General features: G+C 37.3%; 1 protein-coding gene across 7 annotated transcripts in view; it reads left to right on the top strand.

The window, feature by feature from the left end:
- Nucleotides 1–21,567, top strand: part of NFAT5 (nuclear factor of activated T cells 5) — a 105,550-nt gene extending 83,983 nt beyond the window's left edge. For 5 of the 7 annotated variants that reach the window (XM_080645823.1, XM_080645822.1, XM_080645825.1 and 2 more), the window contains 8 exons: nt 2,821–2,955; nt 3,082–3,134; nt 7,618–7,750; nt 8,548–8,631; nt 15,465–15,607; nt 17,107–19,621; nt 20,237–20,480; nt 21,145–21,567. In XM_080645823.1, coding sequence (XP_080501949.1) covers nt 2,821–2,955; nt 3,082–3,134; nt 7,618–7,750; nt 8,548–8,631; nt 15,465–15,607; nt 17,107–19,621; nt 20,237–20,472 — 3,299 coding nt within the window. In that variant the 3' untranslated portion in view covers nt 20,473–20,480; nt 21,145–21,567. The remainder of the gene's footprint in view (nt 1–2,820; nt 2,956–3,081; nt 3,135–7,617; nt 7,751–8,547; nt 8,632–15,464; nt 15,608–17,106; nt 19,622–20,236; nt 20,481–21,144) is intronic. The other 2 variants (XM_080645821.1, XM_080645819.1) reach the window with 1 other exon arrangement.

Raw genomic sequence — 21,567 nt, 5'->3', positions numbered from 1 at the left:
TTTTTCAATAGATGGAGTTACACATATGTTGATATATATGTGATTTGATATGTATGCTATTTTGTTGTATTGACAACAAGCTTCAAAACTTCATATGTCAAATTTGCTGAAGGTGTGAACATCATAGATATTTTTACATTTAAAAATGTCAAATTTCGTGCCAAAAATAGAGCACTTGCGGGAAGTTATAATTCATTACTTTATTTTGAAGAAAAGTGCTGCTGAATACTTCAGGAAGCTTATGGTGAACATGCTCCATCTCAAGATACTTGTGAACGCTGGTTTAAACACTTTAAAGGTGATGATTTCTATGTGAAAGACAAAGAACACCCAGGTCAACTGAAAAGGTTTGAAGACCAACAATTACAAACATTATTGGATGAAGATGCGTGTCAAGCTCAAAAACAATTTGCAGAAAGATTAAACGTTTTCCAGTCGTTTACAAGTAATGAGAAAGATTTTGAAGGAAAATGGGTGCCACATCAACTGAACAAAAGACAAATGGAAAATCGAAGAGTCATCAGTAAAATGTTGCTTCAACAGCACGAAAGAAAGGCTTTTTTGCTTTGAATTGTGACTGGCGATGAAAAGTGGATTTATTTTGAGAATCCCAAACGCACAAAATCATGGGTTGATCTCGGTCAACCATCAACATCAACTGCAAGGCCAAATCGCTTCAGAAAGAAGACAATGCTCTGTGTTTGGTGGGATCAGGAAGATGTGGTGTATTATGAGCTTCTAAAACCAGGTGAAACCGTTAATACTGATCGCTACCGACAATAATCAATTTGAACCACGCTTTGATCATAAAACGACCAGAATGTTCCTGAAGACACGGCAAAGTAATTTTGCTTCATGATGACGCACCATCACACACATCAAAACCACTTAAAGACATGTTAAAAGATCTTGCCTGGGAAGTATTAACCCATCCGCTGTATTCACCAGACCTTGCTCCTTCAGATGACCACTTGTTCCGATAGATGTCACACGCACTTTCTGAGCAGCACTTCAAAACATACGAAGAAGTGGAAAATTGGGTCTCTGAATGGTTTGCCTCAAAACAAGAAAGGTTCTTTTGGGACGGTATCCACAAATTACCTGAAAGATGGGGAAATGTGTAGCTAGCGATGGACAATACTTTGAATAAAGTACTTTTGATGTTTCTCTTGAAATTACCGTGTTTTCTTTGATAACAAAATTCGCATTATTAACCAGTACACCTGGTATAAGCTTACCTTGGCAGTATAAATGTTGTAAGGGTTTACTAAAACAACAAATAATGTAATTTCATTAACCAATGTTACCCAATAAATTTAATTTTTTAGAAAATAGTGTATCTATGTCAAAGTGCTTAATTATATGGGGAACAGATTTTTGAGCATTTAACAGGTATTTACTTACATACACCAGTTTCCGAGAAAGTATTCTGGTAGAAAACGAGTCCTTAGGTGTCAATAAGGAAGAATGTTTCTGGAGTTATACTATATCCCACTTCTTGGATATTTAGTATACATCAGAATATGAAATTCTTGAAGAAATTCTTTCGTTCATTTAATTTTTCTTAACCCAGTATTTATTCCCCTGATTTATTTGACTTTGGAACCTGTTTGCTAAGCAATACCTAATAAATTTTCTTAAGGAAATACTGGCATGAGGAAGTTGGTAAGCTGATTATAATTTATTCAATAGATCTAGCTCTTTAGTGCTTGTCAACCTCTTTGTTAATTTTAGTAGTGGTTTGTTAGTTTTTGTAATAGAAAGCAAGTGCATTTTCTTTTTTAACCTCAGGGTATCCCACCCAGTTCAGGGAAATTCCATGTAGAATTATTCTGAATTGGATGCAGTCTGTGTTCAGGTACTCTGTTGATATGTATTCTCTGACTCCTGGATCTGGATCCTTAAAGGAGTTAATACCCAGTACCACCCAGAGACACTCATTACCTCAGGAGTCTTATAATGGCATAACATAAATGACATTTTTAAGATTAGAATTGTGGGACAAGCATATTTTTAGGTTGAAGTTTTAAAAAATATTATTAAGACAAAAACATACCCAAATTCATGTTTTAAAACTTTTTTATTCCTGTAATGAGAAAACAAAGATGACAAATTAAAACCTCATCTTAGACCAGTGGTTCCCAGTGTGGGGCACATGCCCCACAGGGTGGCAATTTGATTTTTAAGGGGGGCAATTTGAGAATGAGGTATTAACTGAATTTTTTGCATTTGTTATGGTTCTAGGGGCCTAAAATACAGTATATAAATACATATTGTGACATATTTATGCATTTCAGTTCTCTATTATGTTTTGAAACTTTATTTGCTATTTTCATATCATTTCATATTATTATTATTTTTTTAAACAATTTCTTAGTGATTTCTTTTCAACTCTCTTTTCTCTTTCATGGATGCCATGTTCTTTGGAAGCTTGTTTAAACCAATTTAATGACCTTTTAGGCTTCCTCTGTGTGAATAGGAGTTCACTTTTTGAGTAATAAGAATTTTATGTTGGGGGGGTGGGGGGTCAGGATTTTAGAGATGCTTAGGTGGGGCATGGCCAAAAAAGGTTGGGAACCACTGTCTCAGACATTAACCCATTCTTACACAATCTTTCAAGAGTCCTTAAAAATTAATATGGACTTTTCTGGGTTTTTGTTGTTGTTGTTGTTCTCTTAGGGTAAAAGTAAAGTTTAAAATAAAGGAAGTCAATTTAGAGGTTAACAAAGACAACTTCTAGAACTAGATATGTGGGGGGTTGATTTTAGATAAGAAATGTGTTAGTGGTTCTTTTTATGGAATGCTTATGTGTACCCACAGCTCAGCCAGCAGGAGTGCCAGAAATCTTAAAGAAAAGCTTGCATAGCTGTTCAGTGAAAGGAGAGGAAGAAGTATTTTTAATTGGCAAGAACTTTCTGAAAGGAACTAAAGTGATTTTCCAAGAAAATGTTTCTGGTAAGTAGACATAATATCACTGATATAGAGATTGTTGTTTGTTTCACTTTGTTGTAAAGCTATAGTCATAACTACAAAGTAAAAAAAAAAAAAAATTTAGTAAATCACTGTTTTTGTTTCAATCAGATGAAAACTCTTGGAAGTCAGAAGCTGAAATCGACATGGAATTATTTCATCAGGTATATAATTTTAAGACTTTTAAAAAATATTTTTTTATTGATTTCAGAGGGGGAGAGGGGAGAGAGAGATAGAAACATTAACAAATGAGAGAGAATCATCCATTGGCTGCTTCCTGCATGACCCCCGCTGGGGATTGAGCATGTAGCCAGGAATCGTGGTTCAGAGGTCGATGCTCAACCACTGAGCCACGCCCCCTGGGCTAATTTAAGACTTTTTATAGTTGGATTGTTTACTCTCTGAGAAATTCGGTTTTGTTCCAAAATTTCCTGAATCAAAAGATTAAATTTTTTCTTTATATGGGATTGATAGAAATCATTTAAAGCTTTTTGAGTTTCTTTAACTGAAATACAACTATGCCACAGATGCTAGAAGTGACAATTCTCTATTTTAAAAAAGTTTAAAAGCATTAGCAAATTGCATTGCTAATAAATGAAACATTTCTTTATTATTTATTTATATATTTTTATTGTCTAAAGTTTTACATATGTCTCCTTTTTCCCCAGTTGACACCACCCCCACTATCCCCTACACCCCCAACCCCTGCCCAGCCATTCCCACCCCAGGCAGGCCCCCACCACCCTAGTGTCTGTGTCCATTGTTTATGCTAATATGCGTGCATACAAGTCCTTTGGTTGCTCTTTAACCCCCACCCCACCACCACCATTTGTCTCTGGATCTATTCTTGTTCATCAAATTATGTTGATCGTTATATCCCACATATGAGTGAGATCATGTGATACTTACCTTTCTCCGACTGACTTATTTCGCTTAGCATAATGCTCTCCAGTTTCATCCATGCTGCTGCAAATGGTAAAAGTTCCTTCTTTTTTATAGTGGCATAGTATTACATTATATAGATGTACCACAGTTTTTTAATCCACTCATCTGCTGATGGGCATTTAGGCTGTTTCCAAATCTTAGCTATTGTAAATTGTGCTGCTATGAACATAGGGGTGCATATATCCTTTTTGATTGGTGTTTCTGGTTTCTTGGGATATAGTCCTAGAAGCGGGATTACTGGGTCAAATGGGAGTTCCATTTTTAACTTTTTGAGGAAACTCCATACTGTTTTCCACAGTGGCTGCACCAGTCTGCATTTCCACCAGCAGTGCAGGAGGGTTCCTTTTTCTCTGCATCCTTTCCAGCACTTGTCGTTTGTTGATGATAGCCATTCTGACAGGTGTGAGATGGTGTCTCGTTGTTTTGATTTGCATCTCTCAGATGATTAGTGACTTTGAGCATGTTTTCATATGTCTCTGGGCCTTCTATATGTCCTCTTTCAAAAAGTGTCTATTTAGATCCTTTGCCCATTTTTTGATTGGATCGTTTATCTTTCTTTTGTTAAGTTGTATGAATTCTCTGTAAATTTTGGAGATTAAACCCTTATCGGAAATATCATTGGCAAATATGTTCTCCCATGCAGTGGGCTTTCTTGTTTTGTTGATGGTTTCTTTTGCTGTGCAGAAGCTTTTTATTTTGATGAAGTCCCGTTTGTTTATTTTCTTCTTAGTCTCCATTGCCCTAGGAGCTGTGTCTGTAAAGATATTGCTACGACATATGTCTGCTATTTTGCTGCCTATGGAGTCTTGTTAGATTTTTATGGTTTCCCGTCTTACATTCAGGTCCTTAAACCATTTTGAGTTTGTTTTTGTGTATGATGTAAGTTGGTGATCTAGTTTCATTTTTTTTTGCATTTATCTGTCCAAATTTCCCAGCACCATTTATTAAAAAGCCTGTTTTGACTCCATTTTATGGTCTTGCCTCCTTTGTCAAATATTAATTGAGCATAATGGCTTGGCTCGATTTCTGGTTCTCTGTTCTGTTCCATTGGTCTGTATGTCTGTTCTTGTGCCAGTACCAGGCAGTTTTGAGAACCGTGGCTTGGTAATATATCTGGTAATGTGATCTCTCCAACTTTGTTCTTCTTTCTCAGGATTGCTCTGGCTATTTGGGGTCTTTTTTTTTATTCCAGATGAGTTTTTGGAGAGTTTGTTCTAGATCTTTGAAATATGCCATTGGTATTTTAATAGGTATTGCACTGAATCTATAGATTGCTTTAGGTAGTATGGACATTTTAATGATGTTGATTCTACCAATCCATGAACATGGTATGTTCTTCCATTTGTTTATGTCTTCCTCTATCTCTTTTTTCAATGTCCTGTAGTTTTCCGAGTACAGGTCTTTTACTTCCTTAGTTAAGTTTATTCCTAGGTATCTTAATTGTTTTGGTGCAATGGTAAATGGGATTTTTTTTTTCCGTTGAAACATTTCTTTCTTAATATTTATTTGTTCTGGGGATTTGAATTATCTTAACCTACTATTAGTTAAATCAAAGAAAATTTATTTATTGAGTTCCAAGTGTTTTTATGTTTGTTACCTTTTTGCATTCAGAAGAACAATTTGTTACACTTGTATTAAAGAGTGTGTATTTGTAGGCACTCACTATGTATTGTTTTTATATAATAAGAAAAAAAGAGCTTGAAAACAAGGAGAAACAAATAACTTAAAAATTAGTATGTAGAGCCAAAACCGGTTTGGCTCAGTGGATAGAGCGTCGGCCTGCGGACTGAAGGGTCCCGGGTTCGATTCCGGTCAAGGGCATGTACCTTCGTTGCGGGCACATCCCCAGTGGGAGGTGTGCAGGAGGCAGCTGATCGATGTTTCTCTCTCATCGATGTTTCTAGCTCTCTATCCCTCTCCCTTCCTCTCTGTAAAATATCAATAAAATATATTTTAAAAAAAATTAGTATGTAGAGCAAATAGGAGCAAACTCAGGTGTTGAGACAACAGAAGAGAAGGGCAAATTTATATGCAGATTAGATAGAAGACTCGAAAAATGGTAGTATGTCTAGGTATAGATCATAGAGAACAGAGAGTCAGGAAAATACTAACGTGTAAAATACTTAAAGCCTAAAATATAGCATCAAATGCTGATAGGAATAGAAAAGAGTACATGAAAGCTAGCAGAGAGCTAGAAGAGGCAAAAAATTGAGAATCTATATCCAATTTATCAAAAAATACTAAGACAAAAAAGTTTGTAATTCTTTTGTGTCTTATTTATTTATTTTTATTCTTCTGTGGTTTAAGAAAAATCTTAGAAAGTAAAAAATGTCATCTAATTCCCTTCACCCTCAGCGGTCATCATTTGCCTCCTGCATATCTCGTCCTCTGTACAAAAGTATAATCACCATCCCTTGATGTTCCTTCCCATTACTATATTGTACCAGGGAAGAAGAGAATATGTCCAAATGGTTCACAGTATCTTCCAAGAAGATATGGCAACCTTGAGTAACTGTTGGTGAAGCATTTATGAACTCTCCTTTTCTTATAAGGATGTTTCTGCCACTATTCTGACAAAAAAAATAACTTTGATTTCCAGGATCATGGTAGACTGAACCCTATTTGGTTAAATGAGGGTAAATTTGACTTAATTTGGGTAAACTGAAGCCTATTTGGCTAAGTGTTTAGGAAGCAGTGAACTGCCTTGTAAAGTACACCTCAACTAAGGTTGTACAGAACATATGGTAACTGATACTATGCTTGGTGGGCATAGTTTTTTCTCAAAATGTACTCATTCTTTTATTCAGCAAATATATTTGTGTATTTTTTGTGTAAGGTGCTTAACAGGATAAATAGAATGAAGAACAGAACATCCTATGTTCTCATGGACCTTACATTCTTGAGGTTGGAGAGAGGGGGGAAAAAAAGCACATCATCACAGTAATTTCAGGTAGTGATAAATGCTAATTTAGAAAGAAACAAGATTATGTGATTAGGACTGATAGGGGTGCCACTTTTAAAAGGATGGTCAGAGATGGCTTCTCTGAGGAGGCAACATTTGAATAATACCTAAAAGTGGGTAAGGAACTAGCCATTTTAAGAGTTGAAGAAAGAATATTCTAGTGGGAGAGAACAGCAAGTTGTAAAGGCTCTGAGGTAAAAGTGAATTTAGTGTGTTAAAAGAATGGACTGAGAAGGTCAGTATGCCTTGAGTATAAACAATCTGGGGAGGATGGGGATAAGAGAAAGTTGTCAGGGCAGGAACCTTGTTAGTCATAAAACATTTGGATTTTATCTTAAAAATAGTTTTAAGATTAATATCCTGGCCCTAACCGGTTTTGCTCAGTGGATAGAGCTTCGGACTGGGGACTGAAGGGTCCCAGGTTTGATTCTGGTCAAGGGCATGTACCTTGGTTGCGGGCACATACCCAGTAGAGAGTGTGCAGGAGGCAGCTGATCAATGTTTCTAACTGTCTATCCCTCTCCCTTCCTCTCTGTAAAAAAAATAAATAAATTTTTAAAAATGTTTTTTAAAAAAGATTAATATCCTGATGTCTATGAACCTAAGCTTTAAAATAATTTTTCTAGTCAGACTTTTGACCTTTATAGCTAAAAGGAAACATACTTAATTATAATTTTTATTGCAAAAATTTTATTTAAATATTGCTTCTTTTCTGACTCTTGTAATTTTCTTTCAATTAGAATCATCTTATTGTGAAGGTTCCCCCATATCATGACCAACATATAACTTTGCCAGTATCAGTGGGAATATATGTAGTGACCAATGCTGGAAGATCTCATGATGTTCAACCATTCACTTACACTCCAGACCCAGGTATGTAAAAAAAAAAAAAAAAAAAAAGTCTGAACTAAAATGAATGATTAATTTCTGGTACTTTGGAAGGATATGAAGACCAGCCAACCAAAAAGAAAAGGTGGTAGCCTGGCTGGTGTTGCTCAGTGGTTAAGTGTCCACCTATGAACCAGGAGGTCACGGTTCGATTCCCGGTTAGGGCACATACTCTAGTTGTGGGGCTGGATCCCCAGTAGGAGGCGTGTAGGAGACAACCAATCAATGATTCTCTCTCATCATTGATGTTTCTATCTCTCTCTCCCTCTTCCTTTCTCTCTCTGAAATCAATTTTTAAAAAAAGAATTAAAAAAAAAGAGCCTGGCTTTTGAAAAAGAAAGAAAAGAAAAGCTAGGAATACTCTGAAGTCAGACTCTCCAGTTATCATAGAGCTTACTCTTTAGTAAGAATTAATATTCATTGAGTTTCTCTAGTCTGCAGAAAAGTGAAAAGTGACAACTTTGGGAAACTGCTAATAGTTTAGTCTAGCTGGCTTACAGGATTGCCTTTTGGGAGAGATAAGAGATTGCTTGGAACCATAAGTGATAAGAATCACAAATAGAGTTAAATGCCTGTAACATTTTCTAATCTGTGTAATCAAAAATACCAAAAACTGCTGGTGAATAAATATTTTAAATGTAATTTTAAGCATTTAGGCAAAATATATGCTTTAGAAACCAGAGCAGTAAGAGCAATTGAAATGTTAAAAATTTAGAAGCTCTACCCTGGCTGGGTAGCTCAGTTGGGGTTAGAGCATTCATCTTTTTTTCTTTTTTTAATAGCAGCAGCTGGTGCTTTGAATGTAAATGTGAAGAAGGAAATATCTAGTCCAGCAAGACCTTGCTCTTTTGAAGAGGCCATGAAAGGTACTAAATTGATTCTTATATATTTCCCTAGCAAACTTCAACATTTTATTTTCTCATATGTACTTGGAACATTAGCAGGGTCTCTTGGATACTGTAAAATAAATATTTGTTTTTTACTGAATGCAGAGATTTGTTTCCCAACTTGACATTTCCCTTCATTCACCATATAAACAACTTTTTTTTTAACATGTTAGAGTGGAGGTTTTTTTTGTTTGTTTTCCATTCCCCAATATTAAAAATCTTAAAAGTATATGTAAAGTACAATAATTTATGTAAAAAATTTTCTACTAATAAGATTAATACTTGACATTGAGATTGAAGAGACCAAAATATGAACTATCAACATTTGAAAAAGTTGCTTTAGGCTCTTTCTTCTGACATTTTTATTTACTTCTCTGCCAATCCCAAGGGATAACGAAGATATATCTTCAGGATGTTATGTGATAGATTCTTTTCTCAGATTTCTAATACAACTATGATACTCAGTGATACTTTTGTGCCATTATAAATGAAGATGTCAATTACATAATGGCCATTGGTTTATTCCTATAATCCTAGCTTTTACTTACATTTTTCTGCCATGAAATTCATGAGTTAAATAAAATTAAATTATAAAATTAAAAATATTTATATTTAAAAGGGAATAATATGCTTAGTAAATTTTATCAAATATGGTAGCTTTTTTTTCTATTGTCAGTAGTAAAATTTAGCTTTCACGTATATAATGTGTTTAGTATAGCTTGCCATTATAATTTCTGATCGCAAACACTTTCCCAGAGTAGATTAGTGAGAAATTTTGCACTGATGAGTAAACTGCCAAGATTATCTGATTCAAATCAAGAAAATTTATAAATCTGTGCTATGTATAATCATAGCTAATGCACATTGGACATATATTAAGTGCTGGGCAATGTGCCACACTCTTTACCGGCATTCTCTCATTTAATCTTCCAAACTCTATGAGGTAGGTAATTTATTATTCTTATTTCATAGATGAGGAAACCAAGGTTCCAGAGAGGCTAAATAATTTGCCCAAGGTCGCTTAGCTAGGATTAAAAAGGATAGGTTAAGCTTCAGTATAAAAGTAACACCTCTAAGCAAAAATAATTCAAACCATGTTCATTAGATAAATAATACCATAATTAATCATTAAAGAAAGTCTTGCCCTAGCTGTTTTGGCTCAGTGGATAGAGTGTTGGCCGGTGAACTAAAGGGTCCTGGATTCGATTCTGGTCAATGGCACATGCCTGGATTGTGGGCTAGATCCCCAGTAGGGGGCGTGCAGGAGGCAGCCGATCAATGATTCTCTCTCATCATTGATGTTTTTATCTCTCTCTCCCTCTCTCTTCTTCTCTGAAATCAATAAAAAAATATATTAAAAAGAAAAAGAAAGTCTTGAACATTTGTAGTCTATCCTTTGCCAACTTTGTGCTCTTCTACAAAAATTCCTTGATGCTTCCTTTCATAGAATATCAGGCAGATAGAACAGTTAACTAATCCAAAGTGAAATTTATCATATAAGATTATGAATTGAAGGTTGAAAGATTTTGAAAGCTCCATTTAATTTTTTTAAAATATATTTTATTGCCTTTTTACAGAGAGGAAGGGAGAGGGATAGAGAGTTAGAAACATCGATGAGAGAGAAACATCAATCAGCTGCCTCCTGCACACCTCCTACTGGAGATGTGCCCACAACCAAGGTACATGCCCTTGACCAGAACTGAACCTGGGACCTTTCAGTCCGCAGGCCGATGCTCTATCCACTGAGCCAAACGGGTTAGGGCTCCATTTAATTTTTAGTAACAAAAACATTTAGTCAGTTGATTCAAATCTTACAAGCCTAAAAAATGACGCAAACATACATGCACGTATTATTCTTTTTCAAAATTCAGACCTCCTTATTTTGACAATTTTATCAACTTAAATCATGATAAAAATAATTTTATGAAGATATAAAATTAGCCCTGACTGGTTTGGCTCAGTGGATAGAGCGTCAGCCTGCGGACTGAAAGGTCCTGGGTTCGCTTCCGGTCAAGGGCATATACCTTGGTTGCGGGCACAGCACCAGTAGGGGGTGTGCAGGAGGCAGCTGATCGATGTTTCTCTCTTATCGATGTTTCTAACTCTCTTTCCCTCTCCCTTCCTCTCTAAAAAATCAATAAAATATTAAAATATTTAAAAAGATATTAAATTGAATACTCAGCTAACTTAGTTTAAAATTTTCATTTGTTTTTATAAATACGGTATCGTTAATTAGAAAGTACTGATCAGTTTAAAAGACAGTAGCTTTTAGAACCAGGAATTTTCCTTGACAGATGGCTTATTTTTATGATTCCTTGAAATCACAGCTTTAGTATAATGCCAAGGTACCATTTGGGAGATTTAATTAAGTATACTTTAATGATGAAGACTGAGCAACATAAATGACTTTTAAATTTCTGTTATGGCATTAGTCCTGCAAGAAAGAATCTGATAAATAACTATTAATTACAGTAAGATTTAAAACTTGATGCCCAAATATGATGTTATGGTCATATATTGAAAGCTTTTGCTCTGAAGTAAGTTTCTAATTCCTTGGAGAGAGTTTGGAAGAGTGGGGAGTAAGGATAACAACTAGTGCCAAAGCATTATGATTCATTTTCAGTTTTACCCAACTGTGTATATGTCCTTAACACAAGAGTAATGCATATTAAATAAGATAAAGTATACAGTGTAAACTATTATTAACAATTTTGGGGGAATATTTCCACAAAGTTTTCTATATCTATATAGATGTGAGTGTAAGTGTTAGATAAATCGCTCAAAGACTCTGTGATGCAGGTTTAGGACCCAGGGATAAGGTGTTGATGTGCATTCTCTCAGTTTCAGCTTTGTAAGGAATGGTTAATTGGATTAGTGTGAAATATAGTTGAGAGCATATACTTTTCTCTACTGGTTGGATAGGGAAAGGTTTAGGAGCTTTGAGGAGCCATAGAGATAATCTAGTTCAATTGCATTTTACAGATGATAAACCAAGGCCTAAAGAAGTTGTGATTTACTCAAGGTCATACAGCTAGTAACTGACAAGAGATTCCCACTTAGGTTGCCCTCAAAATTCTATATTTTTTCACTCTATTACTCCCTACCCTATAAATCTTGTTGTTATTGTTAAACCTCACCTGAGTATATTTTTCCATTGATTTTTAGAGAGAGTGGAAGGGAGGGGGAGAGACAGAGAAACATCTGTGTGAGAGACACATCGATTGGTTGTCTCCCACACATGCCCCCACTGGGGCTAAGGATCAAATCTGCAACCGAGGTTCATGCTCTTGACCAGAATCAAGCCCTTCAGTCCACAGGTTGACACACTATCCACTGAGCCAAACCAGCTAGGGCACTCCCCTTAAATCTTTATTTTAACCATACATATTTGTACTTGACCTAAATGCTGCTTGCTGATAACAAACTTTTACTAAGGATTGTTCTAAGTTTCAAAAGTTATTATTTGACATCGATAGAAGAGAGCACTTTAAAAGTTGTTTGGCATAATGTATCAATGCCAATATTCCTTATAAACTCAAATTGCTATTGGGGTGGATAAATATGTCTCTATCTTATTTACCTTCTGCATTTTTTGAATTGGCTTAAAAGTTTTCACCCAATCCCTAGGTCGTTTGTATTTTACATGTTTGTATTTTTTTCCTCTCTCACTAAAATGTAATTTTCACTAGTAGGGCTTTATCCATCTTATTCATCATCACTGATCCCCAGAACCTTGAACATTACCTAGAACTTTGTAAAGGGCTCGATAAATACCTAGTGAAAAAGAAGGAAGAAAAGATAGTGTGACATCTCTCAAGCCATTTAATATTATTTACAGGTCCATTAAGATACAGTTGTGGCTCCTGGGACAAGAAAGTATATACTTACTTTAACCTTTTCCTCCCTTCTAAATCTACTAAATGCCTTAGAAATAGTTGAACAATCATAAAAGGACTTTAAAATATAGAGAGAAGAAAGTAGACTGGCTAGGGACTTCACATTTTGAAGAATGAAACCAAGTTTCCTGGGTTCTCTTTTTATCTCCCATTTATCTGGATTGGGCACTAGAGAGGTCTACAACTCAGAACTGGCAATAGGCATAGGCAAAAAACAAGTCAGTAAATAGCATGAGAAGCCTGCTCTCTTTGGCCAGAAGGCCAGGAAAGGGAGAGCCCAGCAAAGACTTGTTGGGATGACTATCTAGTGACAACAACTGACCCACCCCCTCCACCCATACCTGCAGTAGCAATACAGAACTTGGGAGGGTCAACCCACCCCAAGCCGCATACCTATCAATTAACAGTGGGCCTGGTCTGCCAGGAGGTCAGTCTAACTGCAGTAATGGCAATGGCAGAACCAGGGGGGCAAACGCCCCCGCCACCAGACAGCAGCACACATGTCCCTCCGCCGCATTGGTGGTGCCAGCAGGCCCTGTGTCTCCCCTATTCTTCCCCTGATAGCAGACAGAGACTCAGACCTATCAGCTCCTGGCCCTCCACCCAAGAGCAGAGAAAGATCCAGGCCAAGTGTATTCCAACCCTCCACCCAGTGACAGAAGGCTCTATTCGGTGGCAGAAGGTGAACAGACCCAAACCTTGACCTAGTGACATGAGCTACCCAGACCCTGCAGTCTTAACCTTCTACCCAGTGGCAGAAGGCAACCTACCCAGGTGCTTCCCCAGCACCAGCAGAGATAGAACAGGAAGCCCATTAGTACCAGGAGGCTAGAGCATATACCAGAAGAAATGCTTTTCCTCTTGCAGGTCAAGCATCCCTCATCCCCACCTAGTAACATCAGACAGCCCAGAGAAGCACCTTCCACGCTTGCAGGCAGCACCAGCAGAATTCCAGCTGAATTCATTCAGAGCTAGAACAGAATGCCGACCAGAATAGGACTCAGAAAACGAAATTGTCAGTGGTCATAGAAAGACTTGAATCTTTTGTGTGGGCATTAAAAAAAGTGTCCTTTTCTTATTTATCTACACCAGTCGACATACCTGCTTGTCAGTGGTCTCCTTTGGAGAAGTAAAAGACTCTTGCTCAACCTATTCCACCTATTCTCACTTCCCAGAAGGGAAATAAAAAACTAAAATGATAAGGATTTTTCTCTAAATAAATTTTGGGGAAAATTATGTATAGATCTGTTAAGCAGTAACTGTAGGTGGATGCATTTATTTGTTAATTGGTATTTATAAGCAGTTTCTAATTGAATTATAATATAAACTTGTCTTTAGTTATTGGAAATTTTTAGACCAAAAATACAACACACTGCATTGTAAAATTAACCAAATAATCCACAGTGAACTAAATTGACTTATGCTAAAGGTAAAGAAAGATTAATTCATCCATTTCTTCATTCATTCAACAAATATTTATTGATTGCTTACTATACATCAGGCAACAAGAACAAAATCTCTGCCTTCATGGAGCTCACATTGTAATAGAATTCAAAAGCAAGAGTAGCAGTTGAATGTTATTTAAGACAACACTAATAGTCTTTCAAATTGTTCTATGGGATGGGCCACAAATACTTTTAAATGCCTGATATTTTCTCTCAGTAAAAATTAGATTTTGAGTTTAATTGTGGAAGTATTGGTAGAATCTAGGTGAAAATAGGTCCAGGGAACTCATGAATAAATGATACATTTCTCAGAATAATAAAGCATAGAATATCCAAAGTTAAATTTAAGAGCACTTTCCCCTTCCTCAGTATAATCAGTTTCCACAGGAATTATTTCTAGCCATTGGCTATGAGACAAGTTGAAGTAAGATCAGAAAGTTTCAAATATTTCTAAATCAGAATATTTACAAAGGTAGCAATCTTACTCATATACCATTTAAAATTCTTCTTTGTAGCCAAGATTTCTTCTTTATCAAATTAAGAAATTTAACAGCTATGTATTCTGGGGCATCTATATTTCTCTCAACAGTGTCTCAAAGTAGTGGTAATCTTTTAGATCAGAATTTGGGTATGTGTTCAATTTAGAAGACTCTCATTAGTGATGTCAGTAGGCTTCACTAAGTCCACTAATGGCCGACTCACGTAGCCAAAAAAAGAGAAAGAGAATCAAGGGGGAAAAGTAGATATAATGAAGTGATAAAATGTACCTTATCTGCTATATACTGCTTCTCAGTGTAAATCTCTACTGAAAATGGTAGTAAAAAGAAGTGAAAAATACTTGCTGGTTTTGTTTTGGAAATTTTATTGGTAAACTAAAATAGTCCTTAAATTTCTAAAAAGAAAAAAGGTTAAGTCCTATCTAAAAGAGAAATGTGTTTATGTATCAACTTGGCAAATTCAAGTTTTCTAAGACATTAATTTAGAAACACAAAATTTATTTGGTTACTTGGTGGCCAAGCTTCTCATGAGAAGCTCGAGTTTTGTTGAAGAGAGCCATTTTCAGAAAATTCTGTGGCCTTTAAAAAGTTTTGACTTGAAGCCTGGCCGGTGTGGTTCAGTGGTTGGTCATCCACCCTGAACTAAGAGGTAACTGGTTTGATTCCTGATCAGGGCATGTGCCTGGGTTGCAGGCTATGTTCCCAGTAGTGGGCATGCAGGAGGCAGCTGATTGATGTTTCTCATCCGTATTTCTATTTATCCCTCTCCCTTCCTCAAGCCAAAGCTACTTCAAAAAAGGGAGGATACATTTGATATGCCAGTTTTGTATCTCATGCTACATAACATAAAAAAAAAAAACGGACTTTTAAATCATGGCTAATAGTTATCACACTATAGAATGAAATAGTTGGTGACTATAATGATTTTAAGCTTTTCTTTCTTTTTTTTTGTGTGTGTGTGTCTGTGTGTGCAGCTATAAAAACTACTGGATGTAACTTAGATAAGGTAAATATTCTTCCTAATGCTCTGATCACTCCACTCATATCAAGCAATATGATTAAGAGTGAAGATGTTACTCCAATGGAAGTGACAGCAGAAAAAAGATCGATTTTTAAGGTAAGCCAGCCACATTGACAGGTGTCCCCCATCTTAACCTCAAATATAAAAATTACTTTTTATATTTTAAGTGGTTTGATTTCTTTTTCCCATGTTTATGCTTTTTGCTTTTCTGTTTCTTTCACATTTGTTTTTCTTTGTACTTAATGAATTTTGCTTTTTAGAGTAAGTGCTTTTATACTCCAATAAAATAGCCTGCCTTTAAAGTGACTTCCAGTATGTATTTTTGACAAGGAAGAAGGAATTAATGTGTTAGCTAGACCTGTGGGATGGAGGGTGCTAATGAAAGTACTGGTTAGCATTTTTAAAATTAGAGACATTTTTATTTCCTTTTCTTTCCCATTCTTCCTGTAACTCCCTTTCCCTTTTTCACTTGTTTTCCTCCTATAATGTTACCATTAAATCACAAAATGAGAATATTTTTTAGCTTGCTATTAATTCATGAACCATAGAATTAATGTTTTTAACTGTCCTGAGAATATCAATATCTGATTACTATATATGTATGTGTGTGTAAATATATATATATATATATATATATTTTTTTTTTTTTAATTGATTTCAGAGAGGAAGAGAAAGAAACATGAATGATAAGAGAGAATCATTGATTGGCTGCCTCCTGCACACCTCACACTGAGGATCAAGCCTGTAACCCAAGCATGTGCCCTGACCGGGAATCAAACCATGACCTCCTGGTTCATAGGTCAATGCTCAGCCACTGAGCCATGCTGGCTGGGCAGTTGATTTTTTTACTTCCTTGTTTGACTATCTTTGTTTATAATACATACTAGAGGCCCGGTGCATGAATTCATGCACCAGTGGGGTCCCTCAGCCTGGCCTGCAGGATCGGGCCGAAACTGGCTCTCCGACAATCCCCCAAGGGGTCCCGGAATGCGAGAGGGTGCAGGCCAGGATAAGGGACCCCACCGGTGCATGATGGGGGCTGGGGAGGGACGCGGGAGGTTGGCCAGCCAGGAGGGACCATGAGAGGGCTCCAGGGTGTGTCCGGCCCGTCTCACTCAGTCCTGATCGGCCGCACCCCAGCAGCAAGCTAACCTACTGTAGGAGCGTCTGCCCCCTGGTGGTCAGTGCACATCATAGCGACTGGTCAACCGGTCAACTTTCTGCCCCCTGGTGGTCAGTGCACGTCATAGCAACTGGTCGACCAATCGACTGCCCCCTGGTGGTCAGTGCATGTCATAATGAGCGGTTGAGAGGCCTTAGCATATCATTAGCATATTACACTTTGATTGGTTGAATGGACGACCAGACACTTAGCATATTAGGCTTTTATTATATAGAATTTTAAAAATACTCTTTAGACAATCAGACATGTACCACCAAAAATCATAGTCTTATACCTATTTTCTAAATAATATAGAGTGGGAAATTGGTCCTGCATATGCGTATGTTTTTAGACTAATATTAATTTTTGAAGTATCACATGAGCTCATTTAATGGTTATTAGTTAATATTATCTGGGAATTTTTATTTTTCAGACTACGAAGACAGTTGGATCAACTCAACAAACATTAGAAAATATCTCTAACATAACAGGAAATGGCTCTTTTTCATCATCATCATCTTCTCATTTACCCTCTGAAAATGAAAAGCAGCAGCAGATTCAGCCCAAGGCATACAATCCAGAAACCCTGACAACTATCCAAACACAGGACATTTCACAGCCTGGTACCTTTCCAACAGTTTCTGCTTCTAGTCAGCTGCCTAACAGTGATGCACTACTGCAGCAGGCCACACAGTTTCAGACAAGAGAAACTCAATCTAGAGAGGTATTACAGTCAGATGGAACTGTGATTAATTTGTCACACCTGACTGAGGCATCACAGCAACAGCAGCAGTCACCACTACAAGAACAAGCACAGACTTTACAGCAGCAGATTTCATCAAGTATGTTCCCATCACCAAGTAGTGTGAGTCAGATACAGAACACGATTCAGCAGTTGCAAGCAGGAAATTTTAGCGGCAGTACTGCTAGTGGCAGCAGTGGAAATGTTGACTTGGTTTTAGAGGCACAACAAGTTTTAGAGGCACAACAACAGTTATCTTCAGTTTTGTTTTCTACTCCAGATGGTAATGAGAATGTTCAAGAACAGCTTAGTGCAGACATTTTTCAACAAGTCAGTCAAATTCAAAATAGTGTAAGCCCTGGAATGTTTTCCCCGACAGAGCCAGCAGTCCATACCAGACCAGATAATTTAATAGCTGGAAGAGCTGAAAGTGTTCACTCACAGACTGAAAACACATTATCTAATCAACAGCAGCAGCAACAGCAACAGCAGGTGATGGAATCATCAGCTGCAATGGTGATGGAGATGCAACAGAGTATCTGCCAGGCCCAGATTCAGTCAGAATTATTTCCTTCAACTGCTTCAGCAAATGGAAATCTTCAGCAATCTCCAGTTTACCAGCAGACTCCTCATATGATGAGTGCATTACCTACCAGTGAGGACATGCAAATGCAATGTGAATTGTTTTCTTCTCCTCCTGCAGTTTCTGGAAATGAAACTAATACAACCACCACACAGCAGGTTGCAACCCCTGGCACTACCATGTTTCAAACGTCAAGTTCAGGAGATGGAGAGGAAACAGGCACACAAGCAAAACAGATGCAGAACAGTGTCTTTCAGACCATTGTTCAAATGCAACATAGTGGGGACAGTCAACCTCAAGTTAACCTATTTTCATCTACGAAAAGCATGATGAGTGTTCAAAATAGTGGTGCCCAGCAACAAGGTAATGGTTTATTCCAGCAAGGTAATGAGATGATGTCACTCCAATCTGGGAATTTTTTGCAGCAGCCTTCTCATTCACAGGCTCAGCTTTTTCATCCTCAAAATCCTATTGCTGATGCTCAGAACCTTTCACAGGAAACTCAAGGTTCTATTTTTCACAGCCCAAGTCCTATTGTTCACAGTCAGACTTCTACAACCTCCACTGAACAGATGCAGCCTCCAATGTTTCACTCTCAAAGTACCATGGCTGTGCTACAGGGCTCTAATGTTCCTCAAGATCAGCAGTCAGCCAACATATTTCTTTCCCAAAGTCCAATGAATAATCTTCAAGCTAACGCAGTAGCCCAGGAAGAACAGATTTCATTTTTTGCAGCTCAGAACTCAATTTCTCCACTTCAGTCAACCTCAAACACTGAGCAGCAAACTGCTTTCCAACAGCAGCCTCCAATATCACACATTCAGACCCCTATGCTTTCTCAAGAACAGGCACAACCCTCCCAGCAAGGTCTGTTTCAGCCTCAGGTATCCCTGGGCTCCCTTCCTCCTAATCCAATGCCTCAAAACCAACAAGGGACAATATTCCAGGCACAGCACTCAATAGTTGCCATCCAGAGTAATTCCCCATCCCAGGAGCAGCAACAGCAGCAGCAGCAGCAACAGCAGCAACAGCAGCAGCAACAGCAGCAACAACAACAGAGCATTTTATTCAGTAATCAGAATACCATGGCTACAATGGCATCTCAGAAACCACCACCACCAAACATGATATTCAACCCAAGTCAAAATCCAATGGCTAATCAGGAGCAACAGAACCAGTCAATTTTTCACCAACAAAATAATATGGCCACAATGAATCAAGAGCAACAACAGCCCATGCAATTTCAGAACCAGCCCACAGTTTCCTCACTTCAAAACCCAGGTCCTACCCAGTCTGAATCGTCACAGACTTCCTTGTTCCATAGCTCTCCTCAGATGCAGCTGGTCCAGGGGTCACCCAGTTCTCAAGAGCAGCAAGTAACTCTCTTCCTCTCTCCAGCATCCATGTCTGCATTGCAGACCAGTATAAACCAACAAGAGATGCAACAGTCTCCTCTTTATTCCCCTCAGAACAACATGCCTGGAATCCAAGGAGCCACATCTTCACCTCAACCACAGGCTACTTTATTTCACAACACTACAGGAGGCACAATGAACCAACTACAGAATTCTCCTGGCTCATCTCAGCAGACTTCAGGAATGTTCTTATTTGGCATTCAAAATAGTAAGAAATTCTAATTTCTCATTTCTTAAATGTTATTGGTTTAAATGGTCAAAGTATTATTATTATTAGAAGGAAGCAAAGCACAGTGGTTTTAACAACACGGATTATAGTTTGTCAGAACTGAGTTCAAGTCCCAGTTATACCAGGAATAGACTGAGATCTTAGACAAGTTATTTGACTGGCATGAACTTCAGTTTGCACATCTAAAATGGTGGTGATATTACATACTTGACAAGGATATTGGGAGGATTAAATGTGGTAGTGTTATGTGTTTGCCACTTTAACCTATGAACTTGAAAGGAAAATGAAAAATGACAGAAAATCTCAGCCAATTTAAGTAGTTTCCAAGGAGATAGAAACCCATCTTTAATATTTATGTACCAAGGAAATTATATAGAACTTGAGATGATAACTAGACAAAGTTATGTTTGTATACTGCTAAGAGGAAACCAAAGATGAGTATCAGTACTTTTTGGGGGAGTGTCAGGTGCCTCACTTTTAGTTCTGTGCTGAGTGAATACCATAATGACTTACCCCCAGCAACTAATTCACATCTTCTTATGAATCTTAAGAGAAAGTAACTAATCAGCTTCTCTATTTAAAATGTCTCTGCAGACTGTAATCAGCTTTTAACTTCTGGACCAGCTGCATTGCCAGATCAGTTGATGGCCATAAGTCAGCCAGGCCAACCACAAAATGAGGGCCAGCCACCTGTGACAACACTTCTTTCTCAGCAAATGCCAGAGAATTCTCCACTGGCATCCTCTATGAACACCAACCAGAACATTGAAAAGATTGATTTGCTTGTTTCATTGCAAAACCAAGGGAACAACATGACTGGCTCCTTTTAACTGGATATGTAAGTATTGCATTTTTGCTTTTTTATTTTACTGAAAAGCATCAATGAATTTATTATTCCCAGCAGATTTGGTTAAGTAAATATGGTGTACTCACCAGGTGGTCCTTTTTTTGCTCTGAATAAGTTACTCGATATGTGATAGCTTATGGTCATATTGATTACTGGGCATTCCGCCCTAACCAGTTTGGCTCAGTGGATAGAGTGCCAGCCTACAGACTGAAGGGTCCCAGGTTCGATTCCGAACATACCCAGGGCACATACCCAGGTTGCAGGCTCAATCCTCAGTGGCGGGTGTGCAGGAGGCAGCCGGTCGGTGATTCTCTCTCATCATTGATGTTTATATATCTCTCTCCCTTTCCCTTCCTCTCTGGAAGCAATAAAAATCTATTTTAAAAAAATACTGGCCATTTCTTCTGGCTCTAAACTTCTTTGCCTTGGGATGACAGAAAATCTGATGTATGTATTATATATTAGATATAATAATGTCTCATTTCTCCTTTCCTTGAGGAAATAAATATTGAGTCAGAAAACTCTGTGGAAGTATAAATATTATAAAGTGTCATCTATAATACTGTAATATACTTCGGGATCATTCAGGGTAATAGGAACTTTATAAATGCTTTCCCTCACTCTAGTAAGTTATATTAAATGTTTTCTTTTTTAGAAATTCCATGAAGAAAATCCTGATTCCAGATGTCCTGAGATCTTGTGATTCCATGAGGATTATTGAACTGTTACTTTAAAAACAAAATGAAATATGAAAAACTGTGATTGAGTAAATGGATAGATTTTACTCTTGCTGCAAAAGAGCACACCTATGCTGCCTGTTGCAGTGATTAGCCACCATCGTTAATATGTTCATATTTTCTATTCCTAATAGCACTGATGACTGAGAATCTGCTTGAGTTTCCAGCTGACAGAATTAATTGTTGCTATTTTCCTAGGGGCTATTTAAAAGTACAGTTTAAATTTAAAAGCTGGACTGCTCAATTATTATTGCTATTAGAAAATAATCCATACTGTCATGTTTACTTTTGTTCTTTGTCATTTTCTTTCCTGCATTGTTTTAGTCAAATAACAGCTTTTG

This window comes from Plecotus auritus (assembly GCF_963455305.1).
Source record: "Plecotus auritus genome assembly, chromosome: 10".
NCBI lineage: Eukaryota > Metazoa > Chordata > Mammalia > Chiroptera > Vespertilionidae > Plecotus > Plecotus auritus.
The sequence above is the reverse complement of the archived record's forward strand: the minus strand, read 5'-3'. Positions and strand labels throughout refer to the sequence as shown.